At 38.3% G+C, this 24,283-nt stretch overlaps 3 protein-coding genes across 10 annotated transcripts; 1 reads left to right on the top strand and 2 right to left on the bottom strand.

Moving 5' to 3' along the window:
* Positions 1–511: 511 nt before the first annotated feature.
* Positions 512–6,552, bottom strand: rhebl1 (Ras homolog, mTORC1 binding like 1). The gene is made up of 8 exons (XM_034683475.1): positions 6,124–6,552; positions 5,355–5,426; positions 5,174–5,241; positions 4,924–5,006; positions 4,452–4,508; positions 4,313–4,360; positions 2,288–2,369; positions 512–2,197 (listed from the first exon to the last, which is right to left on the bottom strand). The coding sequence occupies exons 1-8, from the start codon at positions 6,173–6,175 to the stop codon at positions 2,105–2,107; spliced, it is 555 nt and encodes a 184-aa protein (XP_034539366.1). The 5' UTR covers positions 6,176–6,552; the 3' UTR covers positions 512–2,104.
* Positions 6,553–11,555: 5,003 nt separating this feature from the next.
* LOC117820491 (zinc finger protein Eos-like) lies at positions 11,556–18,224 on the top strand. Of its 8 annotated transcripts, none has more exons than XM_034694306.1 (8): positions 11,560–11,697; positions 12,766–12,806; positions 12,911–13,012; positions 13,187–13,441; positions 13,649–13,816; positions 13,907–14,056; positions 14,304–14,435; positions 15,678–18,224. In XM_034694306.1, exons 2-8 carry the CDS (start codon positions 12,767–12,769, stop codon positions 16,550–16,552), a joined length of 1,722 nt encoding a protein of 573 aa, XP_034550197.1. In that variant the 5' UTR covers positions 11,560–11,697; position 12,766; the 3' UTR covers positions 16,553–18,224. The 8 variants fall into 8 exon arrangements, with proteins under 8 accessions (XP_034550220.1, XP_034550197.1, XP_034550170.1 ...); XM_034694279.1 differs by having other exon boundaries at positions 11,561–11,697; positions 12,908–13,012; XM_034694314.1 differs by lacking the exon at positions 11,560–11,697 and adding an exon at positions 11,858–12,069.
* A 2,131-nt stretch (positions 18,225–20,355) lies between these two features.
* Positions 20,356–22,629, bottom strand: LOC117820543 (40S ribosomal protein S26). Its single transcript, XM_034694364.1, has 4 exons — positions 22,515–22,629; positions 20,946–21,123; positions 20,719–20,849; positions 20,356–20,455 (listed from the first exon to the last, which is right to left on the bottom strand). Exons 1-4 carry the CDS (start codon positions 22,515–22,517, stop codon positions 20,420–20,422), a joined length of 348 nt encoding a protein of 115 aa, XP_034550255.1. The 5' UTR covers positions 22,518–22,629; the 3' UTR covers positions 20,356–20,419.
* Positions 22,630–24,283: the final 1,654 nt, after the last annotated feature.

The raw sequence follows: 24,283 nt of genomic DNA, 5'->3' as shown, positions 1-24,283 counted from the left end.
GGAAGTGATCCGGAAGTAATCAAGTGAGGGGTCGTTTAGTTTGTTTGGATGGAGAGAAACCAAGGGGAGTGACGTTTTGTACTGGTACTTCATTTGGTAATGGATCACGTCCGGTGTTTGGTACGTTCAAAAATGAATGTAAATTAGTTTCAGAAATGTGTTCCGTCATTTGTAAAATTCTCACCGACTGTAAAAGTGTTTTTTTGATTTTGTAAATTTGTTTTCTTAAATGAAAATTTGCTTTGGCCTTGGTAAAAGGGTTTTGCTGATGTAATTTTGTTTTATAAAATGTAAAAGTTTTCCAAAATGTAAATTTGTCTCCAACTTTGTAAAAGTGTTTGATCTTTTGTAAATGTGTTAAATTAGTTGTTTAAGTTATGTTAAAGGCAAACGGACAATCGCCAGTTATTTTGGTTCAGCAGTCTTTGCACCGTCTGTTGGCTGTGCTATAATATACTGTATATAAGACCATACCCTTTGCTACCTAAATAGAACTACAAAAATCAACTCATCAAATGAGTAACAGATTTATTTATATACAAAACTGTTTACAGCAAGATTTCAGAATTAACATTGAGCATCAAGAGTGTAATGGTGCTCATACCACCTGCACCAAAGTATCAAGTCAAAAGAAGGAAAACAAAACCATGGAGAGCACCTTGAGTCATGAACGGGAAGCAGATAAAGAGTTTGAAAAACTGTAAGGCACAAGACACAGCATCACCAGTTTCTCTTCAACCATAAGATATCACCCACAAATCTACCTATTCAGCAAAGCACTTAATAAAAGAGTTACAATTACCCACTACAGGTACATCAGGATGATAAAGAAAAATCCACATTGTGCCATTTCTTTGTAAGGCTAAAGGAGCTAAGAAAAACAAGTCATTTAGGATCTCAAGCATCTGATGGGTATCATGCAAGTCCAGCTGATCAATTAAATGGACAGCATGCCAGCTTGGCTTACTTTTATAAAACTTGCGTGATCCATAAACTCCAAACCACAAGCTTCAAAATTCCAGCCAATTTTGTCACCATCAGCCACTTAAATAGTCTTTTGCTGTGTTAAAATGCAATCCAAAAATTGCAACTCAACATTATCAATAATTATAATGCATTTCTAACCATAAACTCAACTAAGGGTAATGAAGGGAGAGCAAACTTGCACCACTCAGCATAAAGCCAATAGTAACAAACCAATTTCTACAATTCTATATTTACTGTATAAAAGGCCATAACTGGTAAATACAAAGATTATTTATATCTATACTAAATCTCTGAGGGTTGTCCACAACATCTTCATTACAGTCAATGAGAAATTCAACCGTTGAAACAAAGATCTTACTGCTTCGTCAAAGAGCATAAAATGTGAATGTTTATATGAAACACAGACAGATGCTTCCATTGTGAAGACAGTTCCAGAGTTCTTTGATGAAAGGTACCTGAAGATGAGTTGATAAAAATTACCATGAAACCAAAGTGAGATTTCATGTGTAAAACCTCATTTCAGGGGGTCCACCATTTGTGAGAAATACTGACATTTTTACAACACATTTAAAAAATGTGTACTGTGACAGTCCATCAGTGTCAAAAAAAAAAAAAGATTTGCTGAAATAATACCAGTCCTTGAAAATGTTAACAAGCCCTCTCTGTACATTAGCTCAACTGGTCAGTTATGAGACATTAAGAAAAGATGTCTCAAACATCAGAGTACATGTTCAACTACATGCATCTGATGCACTTCAAGGGGATCTGTCAATGCTTTTTTGTTTTTATGTTTTCTCATTTAACTCAAAACCAAGATTTTGCTGAGTCATGGATTACAAACCAATACCTAATGGAAATGTTTGCTGATGGTGCTTCTCTGCCTCCGACAGAGACTAATCTAGCTCTTAGAAAATTCTCTCTGTGATTACAACTTATGGAATAGTTTATGTCCGGACTGTCTGGGCAGTTGTTTTGCTATATAAATCAATCTGGTATAAATGAAGCAGAAAAATATCCACTGCCGTGTCTTGGTATCTGTGAGGTTGTGATTTGTTGGCTGGTGAAGTTGTGCCTCCTGTCTCCAGCAACTGGGCTTACTGATGTCCTGGATACACTCTCACATCACAACACACTTCTTCTCCTCTGGGGGTGCATTTCCATCAGCTTTCTCCATCTCCAAAATGATACACTTGAACACCTCCACAGCAGTCTGCATTGACAGAATATTACAATCAGAGTGTAAGAAAAGTATCAGTGAACTGCATCAGTGGGTTGGTATTCAAATCAATATTTTTCAGACCTCATTCTCCTTGGCTGAGGACTCCATGAATGCAGCACCCATGGTATCAGCAAGTTTCTTTCCCTCCTCTGGCTTAATAACCCTGTAAAACAAAATGAGGTAAGTACAACACCACTTCAGAAGAAGTCACAACGCTGTGTAACATGTTGATGAAAACTATTTCAAAAGTTGGGACAGGGGCAACAAAAGACTGAAAAATATGTATAATGCTAAAAAAAATCCCCTGGAGGAACATAACTAAAATGAACTTGGGATCGTCTACAGTATATAATGTCATTACAAGATTCTGAGAATCTAGAGGAATCACTACACAAAAAGTGACAGGGCTGAAAACCAACACTGGCTGGCTGTGATCGTGAGGCCCTCAGGCAGCACTGCTTAAAAAACAGACATGAATATGTAGGAGAAATCACTGCAAGGGCTCAAACCAACTTCCAAACACCACTGCCTTTGAGCATAGAGCATCACTGAATCCTCAAATGCAAATTGAAACTGTACCATGCAAAGAGGAAACCATATATACTTCTCTGGTACTGAACTCATTTAGGATTTGACTGAGGAAAAGTGGAAAACTGCCCTGTTGTCTGACGCATCAAAATTGGACAGTCTTATTTAAAATCTTGGCCCCTGCTCTAAAGAGGGGAGAGATCACCCAGCATGTAATCAGTGCTCAGTTCAAAAGCCAGAATCAGTGATCGTATAGGGATGCATAAGTGCCCATAACATGGGTAGCTTACACATCTGAGAAGGCACCATTAAGGCTGGACACTCCATACAGGTTTTGGAGCAGCTTATGCTGTCATCCAAACAATGCTTTTTTCAAGGAAACCTTGCATATCTCAGCAAAATAATGCCAAACCAAGTTCTGCACGGATCATAACAGCATGGTTGTACAGTAGAAGAGTCTGGATGCTGAACTGACCTGCCTGCAGTCCTGACTTGTATCCAATTGCAAACATTTGATGCATCATGAGACAAAAAATACAACAAAGCAGACTGAATTGTTGATTAACAAAAATGGGACATTTCACTCATAATACTCTAGAAACTGGTCTCCTGAGTTCCCAAGTGTTTAAAGTGTTGATATAAGCTGACATGGTGAAACACAATGGTATACATGTCCCCTGCCACAACATTTTTGAAACATGTTGCTGGTATCAAATTTAAAATGAGCATTTATTTTTCCAGAAACAAACATTTTTCCGTTTGGGTTGCTTTCACTGTTTAATACAGGTCCAGTATGCTTGACAATGTTCTCCATTGTTGAAAGTGAAGCATACGACTGTGGCAATTTGCACACTCTTGTGCTCTGCCGTCTTCTGAGTTGGAGTTTTTGAGACAAAACTGATTGGCTGCACCTGTATGCTAATGGTGGAGGTGGTAGCTCAAACTCAAAGTGTTGTATTTTTATTCCGTTTCTTACTTTTGACTTGATAACTGAGCTGTCCGGGCATTTTTTGGAGTGAAGTGAGCCATTTAACAGCGCTATGAAGTTGCTATTCTCTTTTTTTTTTGCAAATGTGACTTGGTGCATTTGTCAGGGATTGTATGAGCTACACTTTAAATGTTCTCTGAAGTATGCGCCAATGTGACGTTTGGTAAACTGGAATATGACAATGAGTGAAACTTTACAAGAAGAATAGTTGGATACAATGTTAGAAGACAAAACAGTTGATATGTTGTGATTCACTGCAAAATGAGTAATCCTGCTCAACAGTATCATCTTTTGAATGTTTTTCAAGTTCCAAGTCATTTTAAGGCTTTGGCTACATGCTATCTGTGCTACTTTTTGATAAAGATCGATACATTTAATGTTTTACTTGATTAATGTAATGGGCTTTCACCAAGAAAAAATAAAATATCAACAGGTGTGTCCTCCAACTACCAAATCAAAACATGATTGCCTTAAAACTGAGTGCAGCATAGAGTGTCAAAGCATTATCTCGGACAAAAATATTGTGACAGAATTAACAGTATTATTTGTTTCTGACAGGAGGAGTGTATGCTGTCAACTGCCTTGATTACCTTTCCATGTGGAGATCTTTTTTGTTCCCTACAAGAACTGTTGGGGCCCTAAAAGACAAAAAAAAATAAAAATTAGCAAATCCCCTCAGAAAACAAAGAGACAGGAAGTTCTGCATTTGAAAGATTTAACCAAACTTACTGAATCTTCCCAACCATGTCCAGCATCTTGTCGTGTAGAGCCTTCACAACTTCAAAACTGAAAAGACACCAACATCAAAGTACATATTAGACACAAAACTGAGAATGTCATTTACAGTGTAAGTCTCAAGGAATGTAATTTGTCAAAACAATAATTAAGCAGGCTTCTATTTGAGTTTGACAAAACCACACAAACAATTGCATCCTTGAGAAATATACTAATAGTGACTCTTCTCCTCAATGATACTGTGTTTTTAAAGCATTGATTCATCATCAGAACACAAGAGGTTCAACTCACATAAATCTTTGAAGTTGTTTTTAAATGAACTCAATGAATTAAGATTGTGTGTGTCAAAACATCATACTTGCACAAACTGTGAGACACATTTTTACCTAGAACAGATTGTTTTAAGACAGTTAACTCTGCATATTGTATTATTAATAAAGTCATGAAAACATAACCAGCTACTTACCTTTTTGCAGAGGTCACGGAATAGACAAGGACGTAACCATGGATATCCAGTGTGTGGGATTGTGGAAAAATTGAATACTCATCCTACAGAAGTATCATGGCATTAGAAAAGATTGTTACCAAACAATTCACATTTTAAATAGAATCATAAAGGACATCATGTCTTAATACTAGCAATGAAAAGGTTAATTTTTAGGATCTTTAAAAACAACAGCTGAGTGTCAGATGTGATGAAAGATGAGAAAACTAACCTGTCCAGCTGTATCGACCAGCTGCAGATTAAAGTCTTGACCGTTCACGTTTACCATTTTGTTGAAGGCTGTGGAGAGAGATGAACACATTTTACTGAACTTATCTTTGCATTGGGACAAGTCTTCAGTAATTGTGTTTGCTGCATATCTTAAACAAATATATATACAGTTAAACACGTACTGTTTTCGATGGTGGGATCATAGGAGTCAACAAACTGTCCTTCCACAAACTGTATTGTGAGAGATGACTTTCCTGTGAAAGTGAAGAAAAACAAACAATTACTACTTTACAACCATTTCAACAAAAAGTGAAACCATTTCCTTCTCGTTAAACAGTGCTCTCATGTCGGACACATCTGTAGAGACAATCTCATTAGATGCTAGAGGGCCATGTTGATTGTGCAATTGTTATATTGATATTATGGAGGCACTTATAGAGAACAAATAAAAAATAACGTGTGATTCAACCTTTTCTGATCGTGTAATGTCTTTTGAGACGTATTTTTATACCCACAGAATGTAGCAGTCGTAAGATTTAGTGCAAATAAGGCCAAATATTTACATTTTGAAACATTGATGACTGCAACAAAATGGTAACGATCTTGTGTATTCAAGTAACCGACATTTTCTTCATGTAGTGTTTCACACGATGGGCTAAAAGTTTCGACACACAACATCTGGCAGTAAACCAGGTCGTCACCGGCTGAGCTAACTTTATTTTCCACAGAATACACCACAAATAGTAGCAGATGGCTCGCGCTATTCAGCAAGATAGTGTTGTTTGTTGTGTACTTTGAAAGTCAGCAGCTTTGTGTAACACAAAGAAACTTGTACAAAGGTAAACCATCGTTATAGTGTGAGTCGGATACGCACGAGGAAAACAAAGCCAGGACGTTAACATGTTAGCCACCTAGCTGTTAGCTGTGCACGAGCTACTGCGCTTTACTCACCTACAGACCTGTAACCCATCACAGCAATCTTTCGACATTTTGGTTGAGGCATTGTTGTGAAAACTGGGCTCAATAGGCTGGGATAAAGTAGAACGCCACCTAGTTTTACTACCTGAGTAAACTTTTAACGCCACATTCGTCTCACGTCACGTGACAACAACAAACTTTTCGGAGCTGCCGCTCGAGCTCTCTAGTGGGCCCCGAGTTGAAAGTTCGGAGTTTAAGTACAGTAAGTACAACTTGTACTTAACTCAAATAAAATGTCTCTCCCTGTATCTATTAATGTACAAGATATCGAGCGATAGTACAAATCGATGGTACTGTCGTTTCAACGGAAACAGAAGCGAAAATAAAACGCTTGATCAACACGATTACGATTTGCAAGTCAAACTGACGGAAATTGTCATTGTGTAAGCACACCGTCGTAAAACCAGCGGATACGTCAGGAGTGACATGGGCGCGCATTCATTCTGGCCAGTTTGTACAGTAGAGGTCACTCTTTGTGCATCACACCGTGTTTTCGTGATAGTCACCCCTGTTAGACTTTTCCAGTTCACTCTTTAAGCTGACGAGTTATGAAATGTTGGTGAACTAAAACGTCTTCAATCTTCCCAGTGATAGAACTTCTTGAGGTAGACTGCAACCAATAATAATAATAATAATAATAATAATAATAATAATAATAATAATAATAATACTTAATTTATATAGTTTACCGAAGTCAAATTCCTTGTGTGTTCAAGCATACCTGACCAATAAAGCTGATTCTGATTCTGATAGCACTTTTCAATACAGGTACCAAAGTGCTTCACTTCAGTGAGGCAATAAAAACAAGAAGAAGTGCAAAGCAAAATGGAGCCTTAAAAAATAAAATGAAATAAAAACTAAAAAGCCTGCTAGCTTGGCTGATCTTCTCCATGTTCATAACCCAGCTCAAGCACTGAGGTGAACAAACCAGCTGCTCCTGGATGTGCCTAAAAGTCGCCTTAAAACCCGGGGGGACCCTGCCTTTGCAGCAGCAGCCCCCAAGCTGTGGAATGGCTTGCCACTCCAATTATGATCGGCCCCCAATGTTGAATGTTTTAAATCTTTGTTGAAGACAGTTTAGTTTAGTTTAGTTTAGTTTAGTTTAGTTTAGTTTAGTTTAGTTTAGTTATTATTCATCGTGTCATGCACCATAAAGGTGCCCAGCCCATATGGACTTACAAGACACTACAAAAACACAACAAAATAGGAGCAACAACATAAGAACACAAACTGTTTGCTCCTCTCCCCTCAGGCAGGAGGCTGCGGAGCATCAAGAGCAGAACCACCAGAATGAGGAACAGCTTCTTTCCCGAGGCTGTAAGACTGCTGAACTCTGGTGGTGCTCTGTAGTCTCGGCCGCTCCCAGCCATACAGACTCTGACATGAACAGTACAATAAAACGGACTACCTCAAAACTTGCACACTGTACATTTGCACATTCAATTGCATTATGCACAATATTTACAAATGTATTTATATTTTTACATTTATTACTATGTCTTCCCTTAATTGTATGCTCTTTTTTTGGCTTAATACGGGACCTGAGAAACGAAATTTTGTTCCATATCATGCGACAGCTTGTATTGGTATGACAATAAAAAACCTTGAATCCTTGAAGAAGAAAAAGAAGAAGGAAGAAAGAAGAGCAGTTACAATACTGCACATGTCCAACAATGACCTAAAGTAATTCAAAAGCACAGTGGTACACTTCAGACATTTGACAGTGACAACAACTAAATCAGACATAGAGTGTGCTCCTACGCTGCTGAACAGCATTTAAAACAAACTGGAACACTTTGTGAGTAAACAGGAACTGAAGTCTATCTTCATCAGACATGGAAAACAAATCAGGACAGTTTTCTGATATTTTGTTGAAAAGGATGCACATATCTTCTCTTTGGCCTTCTTCCTGTGAAGAAGAAAATAATATCCTGATGTGTTGTGTTGTGTATTGTTGTCTTCATGTACTTTTTACTTTTTTACCTTGTAAAGCACTTTGGCCAACACTGGTTGTTTTTAAATGTGCTATATAAATAAAGCTGACTTGTTTATAAAACAGACCCTTAAAAACAGAGTTAAAATAGATAAAGTCACACAATAAAAGCTTCCCTGTAATAATGTGTCTTGAGTTATGACATAAAACATGGGACTGATTCTGCAAGTCTGGCAGGCTGTTCCAGAGTGTAGGAGCCCTGAGTGAAAAGGCCCTGTCCCCTTTGGTTTTCAGTCGGGTCCTTGGAACAGCTAACAGAGCACTGCCAGAGGATCTCAGACTGCAACCAGGATTGTAGGGGGATAAAAGCTCAGAGAGCTATAGAGGGGCAAGTCCATGTTGCGCTTTAAAAGTCAGTAAAATAATCTTAAAATCAATCCTACAATCAATAGGCAGCCAGTGTAGATGAGCTAAAATGGGAGTGATGTGGGCACATTTTTTAGTTCCTGTTAAAAGACGAGCCGCTGGATTTTAAACTAATTGGAGGATTGATTTCTGACTAAGACATGAGTAAAAGGAATTACAGTAATCGAGACAGGAGGATATAAAAGCATGAATGAGGACCCTAAACAAATCAGAGATAATGAATGTAACATGGAAAACATCTTGGATGATACATATCTGGTGACAGTTTTGTAGTCAGCTATGTAATGAGAGTGAAGATAAGAGTAGGACTCGAAACATTACATTATACTCTCATATACTCGACTTGAGTCTGACCCTGTCATTTGTATCAGTAAACATAATGTATTCCTGGAACATTGACAAATCATTTTATCAATCTACTTTTCAAAAAGGCACCAGCAACCATACTTATTTGTAGTTTTCTAATGATAGTCCCCAATCCGCCTTGAGAGCCAAACAGTACTGCAGGTAGATGGATCAGTATGACTTTAGTATTTGATCAGTATTGATTGATCTAAATTCCTTTGAGTATTGAGAACCTCCAAGAAGCCTCCCTGCTAATTATTGATCCAATATTTCATTGACATTGATCAAAAGATCTCCCTGATTATTACTCTTTGATCAAATGTTCCCATCCTGAAATGAAACATTAATAGCCTCGTTGAAGTTCTTGGATTCTCGATTGCTTTAGTTGAGACAAGATAAAGCGATTAACAATAACAGAATAACTTTTAAACCATGCAAGGGTGTGTTGAAACGTCATTAGGCTTTATTCTGTCCTTCTTGGTATAGAAATGCTTTAAAAATCGAATATACTATATTATATTTCCTTAACTTAAGGGTACTAATTCAATCCAGTCCATCCCTTTACAGATATAAAAAGTCATACATCTGTGTATTGAACCTTCAACAATCAGCACAGATTCTCCTGACCTCAACTTTACAGCATTTTGCCATCTCAAGGGGCATCCTATATGTTTCTCAATCATAAATAAAACAATTCAAATATTGGGAATAAATGGTATGGAAAAAGCTGCATGTAGCTGGATGGAAAATGTCATTGGTCACTGGTAAATATATATTTTGGTGAATATAAATTGAAAAAAAAGAGGTTGGTGTATAGAGTTAATGTGCAGTAATGTATAAGATTATTTTTTAATCAAATCTGGGCCACAAGAAACAGAGCCTACCAAAGACGACAGCTGCAAATCTTAACAATAATCAGAACAAATACAGTGCGTATGTCTAAGTCCTTTGTTCTTAGGGACACTTTTAGTTATTTGTGTTTGATGAATTTACTAAAGTTGTTTAACCCTCCTGTTATGGTCGTTTCTCTGGAACAGCAATAATGTTCCTGGGTCAATTTGACCCGGGGCATAATCAATTATCCAAAAGTGTCAGAACCCCAAAAAATCACGGTAAACATTTTTTTCATAACTTAATTTTTAACTCCATTACTAACCATTTAAATCAATATTTAGTCCATTGGTGTTCTTCAATTCTCACAGATCATGGTTCAATGAGGATAACTCGCTCATTTTTCATTGAAATACATGTTAAAACTTTTTTAATGTATATTGGAAAGACCTGAATACAAATACAAAAGTTTTACATGACATAGAATTTTGTTTATTATATTTTAAATTTAATTTTTTTTTTTTTTATGAAGTGATGTTGATAAATTAGCACGAGACACCTCTTCTATCACATGCTGTCCAGATTTTTATGCTGTATTTAGCTACTTTGGAAGGAACATATTGCCAAAAATGGACTTTAAAAAGGGTCAATTTCACCCGTAATATACCTGGATGGTTAATCAAATCTGGGCCACAAGAAACAGAGTCTACCAAAGACGACAGCTGAACAAATGCAGTGCGTATACAAGTCCTTTATTGTTAGGGAAACTTTTACTTATGTGTGTTTTCTTTTCAATATATTTTATTCTTAATTAAAGATTTCACAATACAGAAAAACCCACAAAGAAAAAAAACACAATGCTCCCACAGAAAACATTATCAAAACAAAGCAAACAAGACAAAACAAAAATTGAAAAAAGTGTTCTTACAGTGTTAGTACATGCAGCAATCACAATCTGAAAAATGTATACATGTAGCATTTTAATTTGGTACATTTGATACGCCTATAACTATTGCCTCTGAGAACATGTGATAATCCCTCTAATGGTAAAATAGACATGAGTTTTTCATACCACGTTGTAATGCCAGGAGACTCTTCATCTAACCATTTCTGAAGAATAGAAAGCCGTGCCACATAAAGAGCAATTCTAAGAATGTATCTGTGTTTTCATTGATAGGTTGAATCTAATCCCAGTACAAAACTAAATGGGTTTAAAGGAACACCAATTTTAAATATTTTCTAAATTTCCATTTGGACAGATTGCCAAAAACCTTGAATTTATATGTGTTTGAATTTACTGAAGTTGTTTAATGGGTGGTGGCAGGTTTTTAAACCCAGATTCGATCTGCAGAGTCCCTCTCTACTTTCAAAAGACAGCTAAAGACCCAGCTTTTTAAGAAGCACTGTGCACTGAGCTGGACTGTTCTCCACTGTTGTCCCCAGTGGCAGATCATGTCTTCCAGCTACAGTTGACTCACACTGTCCTGCTCTACTCTGGGAATCTGTGCTCAGCTCTTCAGTGACCCAGCACTTGGTAGTTTGGTCATTATTGTGGTGATGTTAATTGTTGATGATGATAATGGAAGATCTTAAATTGTTTGGTTGCTTCATTGTAGATGTTCCTTATTTTGAAAAAATAAAATAAAATCCTAACTTACTTTTGTGCATTGCCTTTACACTGCTTGGCAGTACCTGCACCCAAATTGACTTGAAGCACTTTGTTACTCGTACTGATCTTGTTTCCTCTTGTCTAGATCTTTGCTTGTGTTGTTCTTGTTCTCGTATGTACGTCGCTTTGGATAAAAGCGTCTGCTAAATGACATTGTAACATTGTAACATTGTAACAGATTCCTGGTTCATGTGAGGCTGCGTACTGCATGGCTGATAGGCGACTACATTTGGAATCCAACCGGAAATTGTCTGGAGCCGAAGGTAAACGCTGCCGGGAGATGCTGCCGTCATAAACAGGCAGATGAAAATACAGAATAAACTCACTCGAACGGCCCTGACAGGTAAGAGTAATGCACTCGTTACACATAGAACAAGACAAGTAATCTCATAGTCCTCTGTTTCCGCTGTGTCGTGTTGTTAAAGTCGGCTTCCAGCATTCAGGGACAACGGCGAGCTAGCTAGCTAACCACTAGTTGGCTAGCAGTAGCATCTGGGAGGTGGTGGGTGCCATAGCAACCATGTAGGAAACATTGATGTTAGCTAGCTAAGACAGAACAGGCTAACTCTGGTTTGTTGTGCTAGCGTCAAACTAGACGTCGTAGATACTTAAATATACGATTTAGCGTTTTTCAGCCAAGTTATGTCGCACTTTTATCATCTGCCTTGCATCATCGCTCACGTTACTTGGTTGTCACTCTGCTACAGACTTTAAAGTAAGCTGACGACGAAGTATTGTAACGTTGACGTGCTTAGTTTAGCTAACTTGGCTATCACATGCAGTGAGCTAACGTTAGCCACAGAGGCCGACCCGTAAACTTGGGTTATCTCTACGCCAACGTTATGTAAACCACAAAGTAAAAGCTATCTGCTTCTATTTCGATCTAGATTTCTTAACTTTGTTTCCTCCGACAGGCCTAACGTGAGGTTAGCTGAGCATTCAGTGACTTATCAATGTTGTCTTGGGTCAAGCTGATTGTAACTGAGTGATCAGCTGATCCATTAGATTAGCCTCAGCGTTCATTTAGCTGCGAAATTAGTTTCCTAGTTTTACATACGAACAATAATTAGATGTTTGCAGTATTTTTTAGCTTTCTTTTTGGCAGATCAAACTTTATGGGCTTTACGTGACTTCATACTGTATTCTATTTACTTTCAAGTTAACAGTAGTTTGCTACCTGGCATGCTTGTAATACATTTTATATTATTATTTTAAATGTACTTATATCTCTACTGGATTCGGTTTTATGCAGTACCAATTCAGCTCACTATTCACCATTAGTGAGTCTTATGAGTGGTATTACATTGGACCACCACCTGGAAATACTACTTGTTTTATGTCTACATGAGTGATAGATGAATGTGCATCATCCACGTCTCTGACACATCTGTTGCTTCATATTTTTAACTAGTATGGATGCTGAAGACTGCAATGGCCAGTCTTACACATCAGGTAAGATTCGTGTTTATATCCTCACAGATATACTTTGTTAATAAAAAGGTATGCTGGGTAAAAGGATGACAGAAGATGCTTTTCTTTCCTTCTTGTTTCAGCAGGTGGAGACTCTTCAATGGAAAGGGAGTTTACGGGGGCCCTTGGAGGTCCGACAGTGAGCACCCCAAATAGCAAAGAAGCCTCTCCAAGTCGCTCCCTTAGTGGTCAGTGAGAAAATAAGTGTGAATCCTGAACTATTCAAATCTTAGTTCCCTATTTTGTTTTTTGCAAATTGATCATTGAACATATTCTGTCAGTATATCATGTCACCATCTGTTAATGTGTGTGTAAATATTCAGTATATTATCTCGTGATGCTTTTTTTGTTTGTCTTTGTAGCCAACTCCATTAAAGTGGAGCTGTACAGTGATGAAGACCTAGGCCGCAGTACTGAAGATGAGAGAGGAGAGCGGATTGAGGAAGGAGGACCAGAGCATGGTCCTGAGTCAGCTGGAGGCTACAGGGAGCCCACCAACCCTGAGAGTATACCCCCTGGGGGCACAAGAACACCAAATGGAAAGCTCATGTGTGACATCTGTGGAATGATCTGCATTGGGCCTAATGTTCTCATGGTACACAAACGCAGCCATACAGGTGACTGATCACTTTAGGTCAGATCAACCATCTCTGTGAATTAACATGCATTTACTGAAAATTATTTTAGATAGAGGTTTATGTAGATTTGATAGACATTGCAATACCGCTTGATTAATGTTATATTTGATTGATTCCTAAGAGAGGATTCTTTGTACTAGAAAGTTGTTGATTCCCCTAAATTCAAAAGGTTTTATCTATTTCCAGGTGAGCGACCATTCCAGTGTAACCAGTGTGGCGCCTCCTTTACTCAAAAGGGTAACCTGCTCCGCCACATCAAGCTGCACTCAGGGGAGAAGCCCTTTAAATGTCCCTTTTGCAGCTATGCCTGTCGACGAAGAGACGCGCTTACTGGCCACCTCCGCACTCATGCAGGTAGGAAATATGCAAGAGTAGAAACATTATTTTTTTCTTATTAATATGTACAATGACAGGAGTAATGGTATCTTCCCATTTTGCCCCCAGTGTCTTCTCCTACTGTTGGAAAACCGTATAAGTGCAGTTATTGTGGCCGTAGTTACAAGCAGCTGAGCACCCTGGAGGAGCACCGTGAGCGCTGCCACAGCTACTTACAGAGTGTGGAGTCACAACAGCCATCCAGTGCACAGAATCAAGGTATAGTTTATGTTATTCACTGAGTTAAAAGTAGAGTAACTTTTCTTTGGTGCAGCTATAAATCAAATTATAGCAAATTGCCTTAACGAGGTAAGAAAGACCACCCCTAGCTTAGTTCCCTTTCTATCAAATTTTGGGTGAGATTCTTACTAAAACAAGTCTCCACCTTAAACGTTTAGGATAAATGCTGTCTAGATGATGACAAAACACCCAAATTGACATTAGAATTTGTTTGTATTCTGTGCAGATGAGGAGATGAGAGAGCTAGAGTATATACCAGACTCTCTACTGCAACCCTCCTCAGACAAGATGGCATTTATCGATCGGCTCGCCAACAGTATCACCAAGCGCAAGAGATCCACACCACAAAAGTTTGTAGGTGAGCATTTGATCTTGGTGTGGACAGCTTGAGAAAAATGAATTGGAAACCACTTTCAATAGTGCTGATCTTTTTGAGTTAAGGATGTTCCCTTTGCTTTGTTTTGACTGTTGTCAACTGCAGTTGTATGTAGGTGGTGTTGTACAACAGTGGACACAGACTCAGGAAAAACAATACAATTAAACAAGTGAACAAGGAAACTCCTTATTTCATCAAATCCAGCAGCCTGTCCTAACAGCATGCCAGCGCCAGATATTGGTACATATCCTGTAGTAACGAACACTCACTGTTCACGCTGCATCTGTGAAATATACAATTCTGTTATGTCATGTAAACAAACCACACTGCTCTCTGTAGGCACAGTTATGTGGGATTGGATGGTGTCAGAAACCGAGAAGTTTCTCCGCTATGAGGGAGATTAGGAACTGGCTGAGATCTACAGTGGCTCAAGAGAGATTTTTGAATCTGGTTCTGTTGCATGTTTTCATTATTTACACCTGGTATGAGGGCTTTGGTCCGGCTGATATAATCGCAGCATGGTCACAAACTCTGATTAATTGTTCGCAAGACAGTCTTCCGATCGAGTCATTCACAGCGTGGGAGACTTAGTTTATGCATTACAATTGATTTATCTAACTTTGAAACCGTCATATGATCAGATAGTGAATATCTATGCCTGCCACAACAACGGGTGTTCTCTGTTGTATTGGGTAAACCATTCATTGTCTTTAATCCAGTAATGGTAGTCTAAGCAACACTTATGTGCTTAAGTTGGGGTGTGAGGCAACATCTGGCTAAAGTTGTGCACAAAAGGTGCAAACTCAGTTGTCTGAGGGGTCCTGTGTTTACAGCCATGATGTTGCATCAGGCATATTATACAAAGTTGTGTGCGTAATAAGCTGGATGGGCAGTGTAATCTGCTTGCTCGCGATCCATACTCTTTGGACACGGTGTGAGTTTACACAGATACTGCACATAGATCAGATGTTTCTAAGAAAACTGACCCCTAATGGTACCACCCTGATTTTGGTTCGTTTGCATGAAATTTGCCTTTTTAAAAATGAACAACATAAAAAAAAACATGTAACTCCACTTATTATTCAAATGACTTTAAATAACTCAGCGAGTAATCCTCTAACCTGGAAAACCTTCTCCTTTTTTTTCTTTGTAAAAATGCAGTTTTAAAGTTTTCTTCAATCACCTCTATACTAGATTACAATAATATTGTGTTTCCTTATGCAGGACAGAAGCACATACACCTCAACCTGGCAGATGCACCTTATGAGCTCAGTGCTGGTTTGGATAAAGACAGAAAGATGCACACAGGGGACTTTGAAGCTCCGCACTTTACCGGTCTGGGAGGAGAATACGTAGGTGTAACAGGTAACGGAGGAGACACATTAAGGCCACTACACCTTCCCACAACTAACCCTTCCTGTTTGTCAGAACTTAAACCGATCCACAGCTCTATTCACCCCTCTTTGGCTCTTGGTCCGAGGTTGGATTGCACAGGTACTGGAGCAAGGATGGGAAATGCTGGTGTAGGAGGGAGGGAGGCAGCGGAGGGTCATGAGGACCTGCCAGCAGCACGAAGTCATGCACCCTCCCCTAGCAATGGCTGCCAGGACTCTACTGACACAGAGAGCATGCTAGATGAGCCATGCAACAGCACCGCGCCTGCTCCCCACCTGCACAGCAACAATGGCCACCATGTCCTCTACTCCAACAACCATCACTCGGCACCTCCTCCCATCGCACACCACAGGAGTCGGGACAGGCACAGTCCCAGCCACGCCAAAGACAGGGAGGTGGACAGAGAGGAAGGAGTTCAATCAGCTCTCCCGGCCCCTGCCCTTGCACCAACTCCTAGCTCACCTACAGCACCCTCCTCCACCTCTAGAGAGGCTTTTCGGGTGGTGGATGGGGAGGGTCGAGCTGTGCGATCTTTCCGCTGTGAGCACTGCCGTGTGCTTTTCCTTGACCACGTCATGTTTACCATCCACATGGGCTGCCACGGGTTTCGCCAGCCTTTCGAGTGTAACATCTGTGGCCACCGCAGCCAGGACCGCTATGAATTTTCTTCACATATTGTCCGCGGGGAGCACATCCTGGATTGAGGACAAAGGGTGGACATTCTACTTCAGATCAAGCTGTTATTACACTGAGACAAGGACCTGGCTGAGTTTGATCTGCACCCTGATGACAGAAAAACAATTATTGAAGACTTCATAGAGGCTCTGACACTATTAGCATTGATGTTAAGCTTATATGTGGAGTTCTTCATTTATAATAGTGTTCCTCAATATTCTTATTGCACTTTGAACAATTATCCATTTAAATTGCACTTTAATAGAATCAAATGTAATCAAAAGTAGACAAAGAGCCAAAGCCCCTTTCATCTGCACATGTGCCTTGCTCTGAAATGCAGGACTCAAACCTGATGCACAAATTACAGTTGAAAAATCTGACTTTTGTCCAGAACCTGAAAACTTTCACTTTTAATGCACTTTAACAGAGATCAGATAAAGAAAAAAGATCAAATAAAGAAATTTGAATGCCTTGCTCCTTATTTAACTTATCTAATAAAATGATTCTGAAATCAAAGTTTCAGGAAACAAGTTTTTTTCCCTACTTGGCGTTGATTCCGTACAATAGAATAGAAAACTAAGCTTTACAAAATGTGAGATGCAGTGCAGACCAAACTCAGAGACCAGGTCCAAGTCGACTGGATGTGTTTGAAGGGACGTCCATGAATTAAACTGCACTTTTGTTTTTAACGGGGTCGGGGTGGACAGATCTGAGTGTGTGTGAGTGTATGCGAGAGAGGGGGATCATGTGACGCCCTGTGTTTTTGGAAGTACATTTGAATCAGAATGGTGGAAAATGAAGGCCTTTGTGTGTGAATGCTATGTAAAACAGTGTATGAAATGTTTGTGTTTTCTTTTCTGTGACTGCTTTGGTTGCACTGATACCTGCCACAATACTTTAATTATATTAAACTATTTTATGAAGTACATTAATGACCTGCACATTTCTCTTCAAATATGAGAAAAACTGATAGAAAGGTTTTCTCTCTAGGAATGGGGTACGAGTTTCACTGCCACAGTTTTAGAGATTACTGAAGAGGTTGAGATCTTTTCAAGTCTTAAACATTTTCCCTTTTAAACTGACAAACTGAAAACTAACACTGATCTATTTATGCTTTATTTAAAAATGATTTCGTTTTTTTTCTATCTCATTGTATTGTGCCTTTCTTCGCCCGGATCACACCTTGTTGACCGGGCTGAAGGACATAAACCACAGTCATATCATAAACAGATCATTGTGGGTGATTTTAGTGATCATGAGTCACAAAATTGCTTTAAGAGTTTAAACTAAAGGTTCTGACGTATTGCTCTGCACAATCATTATCTTCTCCCATTAAACTTAACACCACCACTGCTTTTCCTTAATGAACTGGTAAAGAACAGTTCTGCTAATTTATCAAAGACTTAATGTGCATGGCACTTGGCACAAGCTGCTGTGACTGCTGTGAATGAGTGCATCGTGGTGTGACAGTGAACTACCGTCCTAATTCAAAATAAGTTTTATTTGAATTTTGTTGGAACTGTTTTTTTAGTCAATGCTGTCCCCTTTCACAGATGTGTCAGAAGGGGGGCTTTTTTAAAAGAAAATTGGGTTTTGTCATGTTTGATCCATGATAAATAAGTCTGTCTTGGTTTCATGGTGCAGAGATGAAGTATATGGCCAGAGAGCTGTTTCAATTAAACAAGCCCTTTTAGCTTTTCATTCTGTCTGTTTCAATGAAACAAAAGAGAGTTATTGCTTGTACTTATTATTTATGTTTGACTTTAAACAAAGTTCTTTGCACTGTCCTGCAGACTACCTTGTTGGGTCTGTCATATAGAATTTGGCTCAAAAATTAGTTACAGAATTGTGTTAATAAATGCAACTTTTGAGACACAATTTAATTTGTATGCATCCAGTGAGCTTGAGAAAGGGTGAACAAACTCTAATGAGGGAAAAGCTCATCAGTTGACTGAAGTCGGTTATTATTACTTTTCTTATTTAGAGTTTTTCCAGCATCAAGAACTTTTTAAACTTTGTAAGAAGGCTCAATAAAAACAGACATTTGAAGTGATTTTATTGGGACAGGTTCCTTTGTTCTGTCTGTTCAGGCAGAGCTCTGAAAACCAGTCTCTATTTTGAACAGAAGTACTTGCTTCTCAGTTTTGCTTAGACAAAGCACCAAATAATTGCCCCTCCATGGCTGAGCCAAAGAACTACCACCTCATACTCTGAGGGACTATCCCCTATTAACAGTGGCAAAAAAAAAAGAGTAAAGCTGATATATATATATATATATATTTCAACACAAGGAATGACAAAGAAAGGTGACGTGGTTTCTTTTTCATTTCCTTCTCAGCAAAACCTCGTAGAAGTTACGATCACCTTTTTACTTGTTGTTTTTTTTTAGTAAGAACATTTAAAGATTCTCTTTTAGATAAACATTGTAACTGTCAACCTTCATTTATTTGTGTGTGACTAACTATTCCTAGTTCTTTGATGGAGCAATAATTTCTTTTTGAAAATTTGGCTTCTCAAATGTTAACATTTGATTTCAAAGAAAGATCAAGCAGACACAATGCACTGTGGTGCATGTGCACTGTTGATCATCTCACCAGTAAAAAACACAAGCATGCTTTGGAGGTAAAAATGTTCTCTTTCAAAGTCATAACTTAATTTTCTAACTAATTAATCCTGCCTTAATACAAAAAATGGGACAGCTGTCGTGGCCAAAATCTTATTCTCTATAACGCATCAAAATTAACTTTATTGTAAGTGATTCAAAATCAGATTTGCTATGTCAGTTTTCATGAGAAAAACTACTTCAACCAACAAGTTACATCTCACATCCTATTTCCCTGTGTATTCTCTGATTAAGGCCACAAATTGTACCTATACAAGAGCCAAGTTGTGATTCTCCTTATGTTGCTGTTGCACACTAATGTGCCTTTGGCCTGAGGTCTTCTCTGCATTCTTGAATTGTGATGTGAACATAGATCAGCTCTTTTTAAGTCCAATCTTACACTACAGGAAGCTCCACATTGATCTGACCATGTATGAAAATGTTCACTCTCAGCTGTAGTCTAACTAAAGCCCCCTGTAAGTACTGGCCAGAACAAGTTTTTCACTTTTACAACCAATTGATTGATCATTAATGCACTGTAGAACTAAGACTGAAGGAATGCAGACTGCAAGGAGCCAAAGAAATTAATTGAGATAAAATGTGCAAAACCCCAAAGAGTGCTGAACCCTCCTCAGTTTTGTTGACCTTCTACCCATTTCAAAAGTCCATGAATTGGCTAATCCTCTGCAGAATTTAAAAGTTTGAATATTGCATCAAAGTACCTCTTACAAAACGCATTTTCCTGCTCGCAAGTTGAGGGACAGAGTGTAATGTTTTATTTAAATGTGCAATACACAGTGATGCGTTTCTAAACCTGATGCATGTTAATATCACTGCTGTTTGCTCCTCAGCCCACACCCCTGTCACCTTTCTGTAGTAGTCACAAGGACAACCAAAATAAACTACTTCAATTCAGAAAAATACTCAACTTTAGTTCTTTGGTCTTTTTGGTTCAAATGTTTACTTGTTGCACTGTTTGCTTCCTTTTTTAAAAACTATATTTACCTTCTCACTATTCTAAAATTGTCTGCTATTGCTTTAAAAAAAAACAAAAAAAAAACTGTACCGCCTTTTTAAATGTATAAAGTGTAATAATGCTTTTGCGTAATGGATCTTAAAACCACTGTAAGTTTTGTACTGTAAGAAACTATTCCAAATAAAATGCTTAACAGGCTTGTCCTTTTCTAAAACTACATAAAACATGGTTAACAAAGAGCAACAATCACACACTTTCAAGTTTTTGTAAAGATGTTTCAGTTTATTTGTCAGATGTACAGCATCCTCAAATTCTGCTTTACATGGGTTTTGGGGGAGCTCTTGGTGCACCAGCCTGTAAAGAAATTGAGGAAAAAGGCAATTATAGATTGTATTCCACCATGGACAGTGATTATCACATGTGTAACAAATAGGCAACTGCTGCAACACATGTGTCAACCCCAATGCTAAGTGACTGATCCAAAACATTTGTTGGCATTAGTTACCTGGGCCTTTTGACTACCATAACTAGTCAAATTATGCACAGTTGCAAACAGCCTAACCCCTTTACTCAGTACATCAGATAGTGAAAAATAAATGGCTTATTTGTGTACTTACAGCTGGCCTGAATCGTGGTGGTGGAGTACGGTCTTTCCTGGCCTCACAGGAGCGATTCCTCACCACCTTACTGTGGATGGCACAGCTGACACAGTAGTGCAGCTTCACGTAGAGCTTGGGCAGAACATAGGCTGCAAATCAGACACAGCAAGAGAGGTTCAGATTAGGAAGAGCCACAAGGGTCGAAATATAAAAGGCACTCTTTGAGTACAAAACCAGACACTTACGGTCAAAGACACTAGCCTCTGTGATGTCCCTTACAGCTGCAGCCTCCACAATGTTCCTGATGACAAACTTCTTGATGGCCTTGTCCTTAGGGACACAGCGGGCACAGTTGGTGCAGCGGATGGGCTGCACATGCCCACGGCCCTTCTTGGCACGACCGTTATTCCTCCTTTTCTTGGTCTTTAAAAAAAAGAGAAGACATTAGAAGAATTAGCTTGAGGTGTTGCAAGTTTGAAAATGAAAAAGGATTGCTTTTTAATTTTATTTTAGAGTCATAAAATACATATTAATTCTGAAAATTAAAAAAGCATCTGTGAATGCATTTGAATTTTCTTTTTAATTTTAACTATAATTCTAATTTTAGGAGGGGAATTTTTTTGAAAAATTAAAAAGCAAATGTCATTTTCTTTTGTCCATTTTAATTGTGTAACATAATTAGCATTGTTGGAAGATGAAAATTAAAATGCAAATAGGATTATTGAATATTAATAGTTCCTTCATTTACTTGTGGGTCAAAAGCAATGGATTTCTCAAGAACTGTTAAATAACAGTTTTGTAAATCAAACTTCTAGGCACTTCTGGGAAGGCTTGATATTACAAGCTTTCTAAACGTGATTTAATCAGCAATTCTTCAAAAGTGAATAATTTCAATGCATTAATATCCTGTCCAGAACTATACCCGTGGTACTAGATTACTTCATGATTACCTGAGCTATTAAAGGGCAAACTTGTATTGCTCCTATTCAAACTAAGCAAAAATATATGGCATAAACAAAGACTAACTCCTGAACAAAACTTAAACCACTCCCAAGGAAATCCCAGGTTCTTAGGGACTCAGTATTAGACGGATTGATAACTACATAATGATAATAATAATAATAAATTTTATTTATCACGCACTTTACATTCTGGACAAATCTCAAAGTGCTACAGGACATGTTAAAAAAGGCAGTAAGAATAAACAGACGGTGAAATGCAGACACTTGTTAAAAGACACTGTGGTTAATAAAAACAAGTCAAAGCAGCAGGGAAGGTCAGATAAAAACTGTGGATAAAACCAGGGAAATAAAAGCTAGGGGAATGCCCTCTGAAACAGTAGAGTTTGTAGTCCCCTTCTGAAGGAGTGTTAGCTTTAGTATCCGTTTCAATACGAGCTGAAACATGAAACGGATGTGATCGCCACGACGTCTCCTTTAAGTTACCACTGTAAATTCACATCTTAGTTTCCATGTCCCACTGATAACAGTGTCGTGCATACACACAGACAATCGGGACTCGACATAATTTTAAGTCATAATTTCTTCCTGTGTTTCCCGGCTCGGCCACAGTCACGCTAGCTGTACCTGCTAGTTCATAGGAACACATGCGAGAGGTGGTTAGCTTGCTAACAGTTAGCAGAAGGCCCTGGTATATTATTTTAATCATTAAGACCGACAATTTGTGATAATAGCCTATTTAATGCGTTGAAAATGTGATTATGACATCAAACAGGATACAATTCTGCGTATTCTGAGGCTAAAACACCGTTTTTATCAGTTTTTGTCACGCGACCGCCGCAGAAACACACTCACCATGATGCACGGAAAGCTGGAAAGAGGACCGGAAGAGGTTGTGCCGTGAGAAGTAGTCCCATCCGCTCCGCCCTCCAATCATTTTCAGTAAAAAATACAACCGTGTCCATTTCATTTTATTTTTTGAAAAACAAATTTGTTATTTACATTGTTATGTTAGAACATAATACTTGTTTTTATAAAAATTCAAATTAATAAAAGTATTCGCGGAGGGATATCAGTGCATTGCATTTGATAGAGCGTCTCCCGAGGTTGCGGAGCTTTCAGAAGAAACAGTTGTAAAGTGTGCAGTCGGGCAGCGCCGGACGTTTAAACAAGCGTACTTGTGTTCTTCAGCTTCTTCCACATGTTTTTTTCCTCATAGACAGGTATACTTTGGAACCTAATTTGTGACTAATAACAGTGGTGGACAGTAACAAAGTAAATTTAATTGAGTACAGTACTGAAGTACATTTTTTGAGTATCTGTATTTTACTTGAGTATTATTTTTTGAGCAAACTTATTACTTTTACTCCACTACATTTGAAAGACAATTATTTTACTTTTTACTCCACTACATTTCTATCAGTGCTCTAGTTACTCACTACTTTAGCTTTAAAGTCAGCTCATGAATTTCCTTCTCTTTTCTGAAATCTGATCCCTAAGACAGTAAAATGTGTTTGTGTAGTTCTGTTTGTCTCAGTGGTTTAGCCATACCTCAGAATCAGAATCAGAATCAGAATCAGCTTTATTCGCCAAGTATGCTTGAACACACAAGGAATTTGACTTTAGTAAACTGTGCTCTCTTTGTACAAGGCATAAGAATAGGAATAATAATAAGAACTACAATAAAAAATAAAATAAAAATATAATAACAATAACCTTAGCTATAAATACAAAGAAACAACAAATAGGCATGACTAATATGCACAGGCTAAAATAATATGATAAAGTGCAGTGGTGAGTTGCAGAGGTAGTTTTACATTATAAAATAGTAGTTAAATAATAAAAAAAATAGAAATATGGAATTCTGCTTGAGAATTGTTGCATTGTATATCTACATGTATATTTACAGAGAGTATTTATCTGACAGGTATGACACTGTTATGGTTTAGTGTTCATCAGAGTGACAGCCTGGGGGAAGAAACTGTTCTTATGACGGGTTGTTTTGGCGCACAGTGATCTGTAGCGCCTGCCAGAGGGGAGGAGTTTGAAGAATTTGTGTCCAGGGTGTGAGGGGTCAGCGGTGATGCTACCTGCCCGTTTCCTGGCCCGGGACCGGTACAAGTCCTGGATGGGGGGCAGGTCGACACCGATACCGATACCTGTATATCAAACAGAGCAAATTTCACTCCCATCAGGCAGTTCATTTAAAGGAAGCTATGATGGCTCCTCTTGAGCACCCATGGTCATAGCCTCAGTCTGTGTTAAAGGTTTTTGAAATGAAGAATGATATGTAATGTTTGAAATGTTCTCCCTGTTTCCCACTCTGCCCAAACATACAAAAATTCACTGTCCAACCTGAGAAAGCGTGTTAAGCTACGTAACGTTTGTTTCATTCCAGATGAACATTGTAGCTGTTTTTATTCCATGGTATAGTTTTTAGAGATTTCAAGTCATGTTTTATAAATAAACATGATGTAACAGAATGTACTTCTATGTATTCTTGACTGCATGTATGTATTGTGAAAATACGTTTTGAGATTTTTTAAGAAGTACTTTGAATACTTAAGTGTTTTTAAATGCAAGTACTTCAGTACTTTAACTTAAGTAATAATCTGACAGAACAA

Source organism: Notolabrus celidotus, chromosome 1 (genome assembly GCF_009762535.1).
Source record: "Notolabrus celidotus isolate fNotCel1 chromosome 1, fNotCel1.pri, whole genome shotgun sequence".
Classification (NCBI taxonomy): Eukaryota; Metazoa; Chordata; class Actinopteri; order Labriformes; family Labridae; genus Notolabrus; species Notolabrus celidotus.
Note: the sequence above shows the minus strand (reverse complement) of the source record. Positions and strands in the feature narration are given on the sequence as shown.

What these genes read in the sequence shown, in the direction of transcription:
- rhebl1 (XM_034683475.1), bottom strand. Translation starts at nt 6,175, where the DNA reads ATGCCTCAACCAAAATGTCGAAAGATTGCTGTGATGGGTTACAGGTCT. An exon ending in GATGGGTTACAGGTCTGTAG is followed by an intron (nt 5,427 to 6,123) that starts GTGAGTAAAGCG and finishes TCACTTTCACAG; the next exon opens with GAAAGTCATCTCTCACAATA. An exon ending in CCTCAGCCAAGGAGAATGAG is followed by an intron (nt 2,198 to 2,287) that starts GTCTGAAAAATA and finishes CTGTCAATGCAG; the next exon opens with ACTGCTGTGGAGGTGTTCAA.
- LOC117820543 (XM_034694364.1), bottom strand. An exon ending in AGAGGCTAGTGTCTTTGACC is followed by an intron (nt 20,850 to 20,945) that starts GTAAGTGTCTGG and finishes TCTGATTTGCAG; the next exon opens with CCTATGTTCTGCCCAAGCTC. An exon ending in CACCACGATTCAGGCCAGCT is followed by an intron (nt 20,456 to 20,718) that starts GTAAGTACACAA and finishes ATTTCTTTACAG; the next exon opens with GCTGGTGCACCAAGAGCTCC.
- LOC117820491 (XM_034694279.1), top strand. Translation starts at nt 12,767, where the DNA reads ATGGATGCTGAAGACTGCAATGGCCAGTCTTACACATCAG. An exon ending in TCCAAGTCGCTCCCTTAGTG is followed by an intron (nt 13,013 to 13,186) that starts GTCAGTGAGAAA and finishes TTGTCTTTGTAG; the next exon opens with CCAACTCCATTAAAGTGGAG. An exon ending in ACACAAACGCAGCCATACAG is followed by an intron (nt 13,442 to 13,648) that starts GTGACTGATCAC and finishes ATCTATTTCCAG; the next exon opens with GTGAGCGACCATTCCAGTGT.